This window comes from Bison bison, unplaced genomic scaffold (genome assembly GCF_000754665.1).
Source record: "Bison bison bison isolate TAMUID 2011002044 unplaced genomic scaffold, Bison_UMD1.0 scf7180017851016, whole genome shotgun sequence".
NCBI classification, from domain to species: Eukaryota; Metazoa; Chordata; class Mammalia; order Artiodactyla; family Bovidae; genus Bison; species Bison bison.
The window spans coordinates 1052252-1062728 of NW_011481589.1; the positions used below are offsets into that span (position 1 = coordinate 1052252).

General features: G+C 37.6%; 2 protein-coding genes across 4 annotated transcripts in view; both read left to right on the plus strand.

Annotated features, from left to right (window-relative positions):
- Positions 1-7925, plus strand: part of BTF3L4 (basic transcription factor 3-like 4) — a 23262-nt gene extending 15337 nt beyond the window's left edge. Inside the window, exons 1-4 of one of the 3 annotated variants that reach the window (XM_010849827.1) lie at positions 4453-4519; positions 4613-4814; positions 5651-5710; positions 6240-7925. In XM_010849827.1, the coding sequence (XP_010848129.1) occupies positions 4619-4814; positions 5651-5710; positions 6240-6286 (303 nt within the window). In that variant the 5' untranslated portion in view covers positions 4453-4519; positions 4613-4618 and the 3' untranslated portion in view covers positions 6287-7925. Of the gene's footprint in view, positions 1-4452; positions 4520-4612; positions 4815-5650; positions 5711-6239 lie in introns of those variants that run through there. The other 2 variants (XM_010849810.1, XM_010849820.1) reach the window with 2 other exon arrangements.
- On the plus strand, positions 60-919 carry LOC104995819 (eukaryotic translation initiation factor 1A, X-chromosomal-like). The gene has a single exon (XM_010849837.1). It carries the CDS (start codon positions 375-377, stop codon positions 807-809), a length of 435 nt encoding a protein of 144 aa, XP_010848139.1. The 5' UTR covers positions 60-374; the 3' UTR covers positions 810-919.
- Positions 7926-10477: the final 2552 nt, after the last annotated feature.

A 10477-nucleotide genomic window follows, 5' to 3' on the forward strand; every position in this document is an offset into this window, starting at 1 on the left:
GATATGCAGATGACACTACCCTTATGGCAGAAAGTGAAGAGGAACTAAGAAGCCTCTTGATGAAAGTGAAAGAGAAGAGTGGAAAAGTTGGCTTAAAGCTCAACATTCAGAAAACTAAGATCAGCGGAGGGGGTGTGGCCTGCTGACGTTGGGAGGTGGGGATAACGGACGCAAGCAGGCGCATCGCCATTTGCTGCGGCCAAGCATCGGTGAAGGCGGATATCGGAAGATGTCCGTCGCTAGACTCCGGCAGACGCGACCCAGTCTCTCGAAGTCAGTTCGTGTCACCCTATCTCACACGTCTCCCTTCCGGAGACCTTCCCCGCCACCACCCGGAGAGAAGTCGGAGACGCCCCAAGTGCGTCGTCACCGCCATGCCTAAGAATAAAGGTAAAGGAGGTAAAAACAGACGCAGAGGCAAGAATGAGAATGAACCTGAAAAGAGGGCGCTAGTGTTCAAAGAAGATGAGCAAGAGTATGCCCAAGTAATCAAAATGTTGGGAAACGGACGATTGGAAGCTATGTGTTTCGATGGTGTTAAGAGATTGTACCACATCAGAGGGAAACTGAGAAAGAAGGTCTGGATAAATACCTCAGACATTGTATTGGTTGGTCTTCGGGACTACCAGGATAATAATAAAGCTGATGTAATCTTAAAATACAATGCAGATAAGGCTAGAAGTCTGAAGGCATATGGCAAGCTTCCAGAAAATGCTAAAATCAATGAAACTGATACATTTGGCTCTGGAGATGATGAAATCAAGTTTGATGACATTGGAGATGATGATGGAGACATTGATGATATCTAAAGTGAACTCAGCCTTGCACATTGCAGTTTTCTTTGAAGATTGTTCAACAGTTTGGATGTTAACTGTGACTCATTAAAATAAAAGTTTCATTAACAGCAAAAAAAAAAAAACTAAGATCATGGAATCCAGTCCCATCACTTCATGGCAAATAGAGGGGGAAACAGTGGCTGGTTTTTTTTTTTTTTTTCTCCAAAATCACTGCAGATGGTGATTGCAGCCATGAAATTAAAAGACGTTTACTCCTGGAAGGAAAGTTATGATCAACCTAGACAGCATAGTAAAAAGCAGAGACATTACTTTGCCAACAAAGGTCTGTTTAGTCAAGGCTATGGTTTTTCCTGTAGTCATGTATGGATGTGAAAGTTGGACTATAAAGAAAGATGAGCGCCGAAGAATTGATGCTTTTGAACTGTGGTGTTGGAGACTTTTGAGAGTCCCTTGGACTGCAAGGAGATCCAACCAGTCCATCCTAAAGGAGATCAGTCCTGGGTGTTCATTGGAAGGACTGATGCTGAAGCTGAAACTCCAATTCTTTGGCCACCTGATGCGAAGAGCTGACTCATTGGAAAAGACCCTGATGCTGGGAAAGATTGAGGGCAGGATGAGAAGGGGATGACAGAGGATGAGATGGTTGGATGGCATCACCGACTCAATGGACATGGGTTTGGGTGAACTCCAGGAGTTGGTGATGTGACAGGGAGGCCTGGTGTGCTGTGGTTCATGGGGTCGCAAAGAGTCAGACGCGACTGAACTGAAGTATGTGCTGACACTTGAGGTAATGTTGTGTCTCATAATTTTGTATAGTATCAGTTTTCATGAAATCGGAAGATGCGTAAACCACCTTAAGTTTTCACAGAGAAAGAAGCATCTGACCTGTGTCTTGGATAAATGGGAACTTGCAATGTGGAGAAGCAGGAAAAGGTTCTTCTTAACAGTGAAAATAGCGTATGTAAATAAACTATGCATGGAAGGACGTAGTAGTTCTTTCTGGTAACTTCAAAACATGTCAGTATTATTAGAGTGAAAAGTAAGAGCAAGGGCATCTGGAGTTCTGAACTGGGGTCAAAAAAAAAAGCCTCTTCGTCTATAATTCAAGTAGCATTCTTTACCTCAGCTACCTTTTAAGTGGAAAAAGCACTGTGACATAAAGGGGATACTTGATTGATTGAAAAAGGGACCTGAGAGCTGGTACGGTAGGTAGTTTAACAGTCTTTATTTGTCTGCTCCTTCTCCTTATACTGTATGTAGATTGTATGACTTAACATAGACCAAACATCAGTAAAGTCACTGGAGAAAGTGAAGTCTTCACATGAAATGCATATAGTTTGCTTTGTCAGTTCAACAAATTCCTTATCCTTCCTTTTGCCTCTTAAAAGAGTCGGGAAGTGTCCTGTTCATGTTGCTCGCTCAATAATTAATCCTTTGATAGTTCTAATAACCTGTATCTAGGAGCCATATATAACCATGTTATTTGCTCAGTAGAGGGGAAGGAATGTTAGACTGAAATAAAAGATTCTGGCCTTTGTAACCTCTAGTATTTCATTCTCTCAACTCTAAAATTAAACTCTCCACCTGTCTCTGGACCTTTCTATTCATGAAGTTACATCTTTTACACAACCTCATTTAAAACAACCATTAATTTCTGTTTCACAATCTGACATGGAATAGATATGACATATATTATTCATATATCTGCTGTTACTTAACCTGTACTCTGAGATAGATAATTCTCTGACAAGCTTTTATGGTGCCACACAATTGAATTTTTATAGACAAATAGGTGTTTAAGAATATGAGTGACATCATAGGAAAGAAGCTAAATAAAGTTGGGAAGCCTAAGTTTAATTAAGTTCTGAGTTTGCACATAATCAGTTATTTGTCCTGGGTATATTGCTTACTGAACAACAATATTGCTTACCCAAGAACTCTTTATCATTAGTATTTATTTCTTTAACAAGAGATTTGAACTAGAAGACCTCTAAGTTCAACAAATATATGGCCTGACTTTTTTTGAGCAATACTGATTTTAAATTTCTTGTGACTGTAATGTTTGTAAATAAAAAATATCTAATATTCCAATGTTGGGATACTTTTCACCCCTGGTAGTGTTATAGAAGTCATTTATTAAGTTAAGTGATGGGTCTTGATCTGGAAAAATGTAGTCCTACCATATCTTTATTCTTTTCCCATACTAAAATTATGTGATTCTGGAACAGATCCAGAAAAACATCACATTTCATATCTACTATGCCACTGCTACCTTCTCATGCCATTCCTCTCTCATACTTTAAGCTACTTTTGCATTGAACTTTTCTACCTACACAATAATTATCTTCAGAAGTACATAGCATATTTTTTTCTAAAGTTAACATAAATTATTTTTAACTCATGATTTTTGTTCAGTTGGATTGAATGCTTACTCTGTATAGTATTTGTGGGATTTAGTTACGATTTTCTAGGGGACTTGCCTTTATTTTCTCTGTGTTCCAGGTCTTGCCTGAAATTTAGAAGCCCCTTTCTTCCCCTTCCTTTCTGGTGCTGTGTGTCAGTGGTGGTGATCACCTCTGAGGAAGAAAAGCCCACTTCCACTGACCATGGAGAACACTCAGCATCTCTGCTTGATTCTGACAAGGGCAGTTTTTGGATGGACCATGAAATGCTTCTAAAGTAGCCAAGAATTAACTCTCCTAACCTTTTTATATAATAAGCATGTTACCACCAAGGTAACTTACCCAGTGAAGTCAACTGCATAGTGTAATCACATTATTTACACATTTAACTTATATGCAAATATAATACATACAGCTCTACTAAAACACAGCAAGAGTGAGAGAGAAAAATAACATTTTACATAGTGCACACACATTCAACCTTCCTTTTCAGTGAGTCCCAGGCAATGGATGAGATTAAATCTGAAGCAGTTCATATTGAGGAAAGCTATGATTTTAAGGGTTTCCTAGTAACTGATAAATGTTCAGATGGCTAGACAACTGAGTGGGAGAGCTTCTTGTCATTTACAAGGGTTATTGAAGGTTGTTGAGAAGCTCCACCTAAAAGGATTAGAGGAACTGACAAAATCTCCTATGAAGAATGACATGAGGAAAACAAGTTGAAACTTTTGTAAATTTACTAGATATTCAAAAGAGTGAAACCCTGATTGATTAAATTTCTGAGTGTTCTTTATGGGTTTTCAGTGGTTATTTTTACCATACACTATTACCTCCTTACCACCTGTTCGAACCATAAGTAAGATGTTAACTATTGTACAGATACAGTAGTATCTGTATGGATTTAGTTTGATAGTGTAAATTGAGTAATGGGTAATTTCATTAAGAAGCCAATTCTTGGCTGATAACTCCCTTTTTTAAAAAATGTGGGCATGATCTTCCTTCTCATAGTAGAAATCTTTAAATTTAAAATCTAGATTCTAGGGAATTCCCTGGCAGTCCAGCAGCTAGGACATGGGATTTTCACTGTTTTGGACCCAGGTCCATTCCCTAGTCAGGGAACTAAGATCTTGTAAGCCATGTGGCACAGCCAATAATAATAACAAAATAATAGAATCTAGATTCTATAATAAAGTGATTATTTCTTTACCATCCTAGTAATTTGTGCCATAAACACCATTTTACTTTGTTGCTAGGGTGTTTTTCCGCCCAAATTCACTGCATAGATAATTATTACATCAGGATTGCAAAACTACCTACCAGGTAAAAAACAAGAATTGTTTTTAATTGTTTTTTAAACATATTTTTTGAGTTGTACCAAATATGTGAAATATATTTTTTTCTGTGATCATACAGGTGAACATGATTAAAGATGATGGGACAGTTATTCATTTCAACAATCCTAAAGTCCAAGCTTCCCTTTCTGCCAACACCTTTGCAATTACCGGCCATGCAGAAGCCAAACCAATCACAGAAATGCTTCCTGGAATATTAAGTCAGCTTGGTGCTGACAGCTTAACAAGTCTTAGGAAGTTAGCTGAACAGTTCCCTCGGCAAGGTGAGTATTTCAGGTTAATGCCTCTTTCCCTTTTCATCTTAATTAAAGAACCTAATGATTTAAAGGTATCTATTTCATGCTAGAAGGATTTGCCTGTTCGTAAATTTTACTTTTATAACGTTACTTGTATGCTTCATAAATTTTTGAGTTTGTCCCTTCAGTGATTAATGCAGTGCAGTCTATAGACTATTCAGATACATTTGGTGGTAATATAGAGATTTGGGAGGTAATTACCTAAAAGGAAATTTTATAAATAGTTGATTTGGTATTTACTTCTGACTAATAACAAGAAGACAGTGATATCACAGAACTATATTTTCATTTAATATTGTTGATGATACTACAAATGAAGCAACTGTAAGTTCTGAATGTCCAAGATAGTCCTGGTTTCAAATTTGTCTTGTCATTCCTGAAAATCAGAGCCTTTTATTTCAGTGTTCATTCTGCAAAGCTCGATACTTTTATACCAAATGAGATAGAAAAAAATCTTGAATGTTGATTTTTGTATTTGAAGAATATGGAATTTGGAGAATAAATTTAACTATAACGTCTTTATTTAAACTCACGTAAATTATTCCATTTTGCATGTTGTACCTTCACTACATATTGAGATTGCCAAGCATATTTAGTGTATATCTAAAGAAGTTAAACTTCTATTAATTTTTGTATTAAATAGAAAATATGGGATTAGATTAGACAATATTTAGCTTCTCCTGAACAGCTATGTAAGATTTGTTTCTATAAACTATGTAGATAGGCAAAAAAAAATAAACACTGTAAGTGTTCCATAAAGGTCTTTGTTCTTAGTGACTAATTTTAAAGTAAACTTTTTGTAGTGCTGGATAGCAAAACCCCAAAACCAGAAGACATTGATGAGGAGGAGGATGATGTTCCAGGTAAGCAACCTTTCTTTAGTTTTAAGACTTTTTGCATCCTGTTTATCTCATTTAATTCATTGTGATGATTTTTCAGTTTTTTGTTGATGGTGAGCTTGTGAATTTAAATGGATTCATAATGATGCACATACAGTCTAATGAAAAAACCCTCCCATTTAGAATGTGGAATCAGAAATTGTCACACAGAGCTCTACTGCATTTACTGAGTTAGAATATGCCTTTATTAAATTGGAATCATTGTGATTATAAATTTACGTTATAGCATTTCTATAGGAATTATGATTGACATACGAAAATGCTATTCACCTTAGTAGTTTGCTTAGGCAAAAAAGGACTAACATTTCTTTAAGGTTTCTATTTTAAGCAGAAATTGAAGCATTATTAGTGAAATGCCCCCAATTTGTTTCTGCCTCTTGTCCTATGTCTTTTCAGGCTAATTTTGGTAGCAGTATTTGTTGAGCCAGAAGATAGGGATTGCATTTACTTTCTTTTTTGTAAATTTAACTCATTAACTTTTTTTTTTTTTCAGATCTCGTAGAAAATTTTGATGAGGCATCAAAGAATGAAGCTAACTAAGATCTTTTCTGATTTTTGGAAGCTGGCATGGACTAGATTTAACAAATCAGCTATGTGGTTCCAAAGTTTTACAGACACGGAGAACATCAACTGTTACTAGTTCAGTAATATAAATATTTTGTATATTGATAATGCTGTTTGTTCAGCATTTTTTGGTCATTAATTTTGCATTTTGCACTTCCTCCCAGGATCTATTCTTTTGGACAAAATACGAAGTGTTGGTGCAGTTTGAGGGTCTTTTGGGTTTTAATTCTTGGTTTTTTTTGTTCTTTGTTGGGGTATTTTAGGTGTGTGTATGTGTGTATGTGTGTGTGTGGGTATGTATGTATACAGTGGAGAGCAAATTGGAAACCAGTTTTATTTATCCTCCTCCTTACCCCAGTAGAAATAAAGCAAATCTTTACATTTGTTACTTTTTATTTTTTCTAATGATGCACAGAATTAATAAAAAGTGAGGGTCTTGGATTTCGAATCTGAGGAGATTTTTACCTTTGGAGGTTTTGGTTTTAATTTGCTTGGTTAACATATTTCTCATATTTTCCTGGGCTTAAAATGTCTTGAGATGTTTTGCCACCAGCTACAGGCTGGCATGATGGGTAGCATATCTTTGGTGCAGTTGCCTTAGATTCACTTACCTAGTTAGACCCAGAAGAATTTCTTCTACTAGCTTTCCTGAATGCCTTGTTTCCTCTCCTCTCGGTCTCCAAATGGCCTGGTCAGCCTATAGCAGTGCTCTTCCTCATCTTCCATCTAGCTTGAGAAGGATGTTCTCCGTATAGAGTTAAGTGAGTGCCTAATCCCTCTTTTTGTAAGATGGTTTCTTCATCTTTGAGGAACAACAGCTCCATCTTCAACTTTTTAATTTTTTGATTTTACAGTTTGGTAGATTTCAAACTGGAATACCTAGCATGTGCTTGCTAAATAATTTTATGCCAGCCTTATCCTGTGTTCTAGCTGTTCTTAATAGCAGGTGCAAAAATGCCTCTTTTTCAGCAAGGTTGAAGTTGGGAATGTCCTTTCAAATCAGAAAAAATAGGCCATAGACTCATTCCCCAGCACAGATGAACATTCTGTGAAATGGTACTGGCCCCAGGAGGACTTCAACCGTTCCTCTACTCTTGGCCTTGAACCTACCTCTGGATTGGATCTTACTATTGTAGCTGCTCACAGCATCCTCCTGCATGCTTAGGTAATGCTTTGGGGGAATACTGGTAAAACACAGTATATATTTTTTCACCTCCTTTCAGAGGACTTGGAGGTAAGTTGCATTCATTCACTGAAGCTTCCCTCTTGCTATCTGATGATAAAAGCTTGCACTTTGTTATATCAGCATTTGTTAGAGCCAATATTTAAGAATAAGATTTAGAAAATCTGTCATGACCCATCATCAAACTATGGCTTAACCTTGCAGCATATCAAATCTTGTTTCAAGCTAGATATCTTTATTTGATATCTCTAGTGCAAGACCAACAACATATCAAGAGATCTATAGACATGAAAGCAAAGCTCTTGTGTTTTTTTCCATCCAGACACCTCAATTTATTTTATACATTTGTTGGTTTTTCCTGTTATGTTTTATATAATATATGGACTTAACTACAAAATACAATAACAGTAATAAAATAACAAAAGAGGATAATACTTCCTCTTGTGCTTCTCCTTTTGTTGTCTACAGAATTTCCTCCTTTTGTATTTCCTCTCTGGTCTTCACCCCAAAATGAATTGCAATCCAGTCATTGTTTGATATACTGCTTCCTACATTGTTAGATCAGCAGGTCTACATGGTCTCCATAGTCCAGAACGCTGTTCTTTTGACTTTCCCTAAAGGGTACATTGTGGGGGCCAAGAGAGTTAAAGGGACTTAAAGTGGTTAAGAACACAGAAGAGATGGGTAGTATAGCAAATGGTTGGGGCGTGGGGATGTCTCATTTGGAATTCAGGAGAATTAGGTCCTAGTCCAAACTGTGGCATTAACCATATGACCTTGGGCAGGTTCCCTAACCTAACAACTTTGAAATTCATCAGCAGTCAAATGAGATGTTTCAGAATCAGTATTTCTTATGTTCCTATAGTTCTGTGAATCTCATTTCTGAAAATCCTCAAGTAGGTGTTTTATCATCTTTTCAGAGATGTCTTTGTATCAATACCGATAGAAGTATTTTGTGTATATATACTTCCTCTTTTACATTTTGATCACATTTTAACTACTCACCCAGAGGAGCTCTCCTCAGTATTTCCTTTCATCCTGTTGACAACAACTCTTAATGGCTGGCCTCTCTTGTGTGTAATGAGCCAATATTCTTTTTTGTTTTATATTTTCATACCTTCACTTTTCCTGGACAAAGCATACTGAGATCCTGACTCAACCCAAGGAAATGTTCCTGCCTTCAGAGTGAGTAGGTATAGGTAAGAATGTTGATGAAACTTCTGTCAATTGTAGTGTTCTTGGCATAAGTATGAATTATATAGTTTTTTTTAAATATATGAAGTAGTTACTTAGCATTTACTTTTTACTAAGTTTATGTGTTTATTGCCAAGATAACTATAAAAGAATTTTCTGGGGAATTTCACCTTAAAATTTTTGGATAATTCAAGAAATGTCTGCAGAGAATTGATTGATAATCTTGGTTTTTGTGGTTAGTCCTTTCAGTTTTTATAAAGGTCCTTATTTATCTGTTTTGGGGAAGCCCAAAGTAAATAATTGGAGTCTTATATTTGTTTTACCCCCATTTTTCCTGTTAAGTAATGGCTTAAGAATATACATCAAGCATCTTGATTTATTGTTAAGTAACTAGTGTTTATGGGATTCCATTAAATTAATTTTAATAAGCAAACAGGTTCTTGTGAAAACCCACATTGGGATGTGTTTGATTTGTTTCTTTGTTTCAATTCAGTGTTTAATCCTAAGTGTGCTATATATCCACAAATAAAATATTACGATAAAGACATATCAATAGTATGGGATAGAAGATGCACAGGTTTTTAGATGGAGGTCAGTTCCATTGCCTACTATGTTATCTGTGTTATCTTTTCAATAAGGCTGCTGTAATGCACAGCTCTAGGGGTCACCATTCATATTTGTTGTGTTCCAGTGGTTGCCATTTTCATACAGTATAATGTCACTGCTGCTGCTGCTGCTAAGTCGCTTCAGTCGTGTCCGACTCTGTGCGACCCCATAGACGGCAGCCCACCAGGCTCCCCCGTCCCTGGGATTCTCAAGGCAAGAACACTGGAGTGGGTTGCCATTGCCTTCTCCAATGCAGGAAAGTGAAAGTGAAGTCGCTGAGTCTTGTCCAACTCTTAGCGGCCCCATGGACTGCGGCCCACCAGGCTTCTCCATCCATGGGATTTTCCAGGCAAGAGTACTGGAGTGGAGTGCCATTGCCTTCTCCGATAATGTCACTAGTGCCCCTATATTAGTATAATGATGGCCTTGTTCTCTGAGCCTATCTCCTCCCCTGTAAATGGTCCCTGAGTCAAACAGGGTTCCTTCAGTTCAGTTTAGAAAGTCACTCAGTCGTGTCCAACTCTCCACGACCCCATGAATCGCAGCATGCCAGGTCTCCCTGTCCATTACCATCTCCCGGAGTTCACTCAAACTCACGTCCATCAAGTCGGTGATGCCATCCAGCCATCTCATCCTCTGTCGTCCCCTATTCCTCCTGTCCCCAATCCCTCCCAGCATCAGAGTCTTTTCCAATGAGTCAACTCTTCGAGTGAGATGGCCAGAGTACTGGAGTTTCAGCTTTAGCATCATTCCTTCCAAAGAGATCCCAGGGCTGATGTCCTTCAGAATGGACTGGTTGGATCTCCTTGCAGTCCAAGGGACTCTCAAGAGTCTTCTCCAACACCACAGTTCAAAAGCATCAATTCTTCGGCACTCAGCTTTCTTCATAGTCCAACTCTCACATCCATACATGACCACTGGAAAAACCATAGCCTTGACTAGATGGACCTTTGTTGGCAAAGTAATGTCTCTGCTTTTGACTGTGCTATCTAGGTTGGTCATAACTTTCCTTCCAAGGAGTAAGCGTCTTTTAATTTCATGGCTGCAGTCACCATCTGCAGTGATTTTAGAGCCCCCAAAAATAAAGTCTGACACTGTTTCCACTGTTTCCCCATCTATTTCCCATGAAGTGATGGGACCAGACCCTCTAAATGATTAAGGTGAAGATGAAAGATTATTATAAA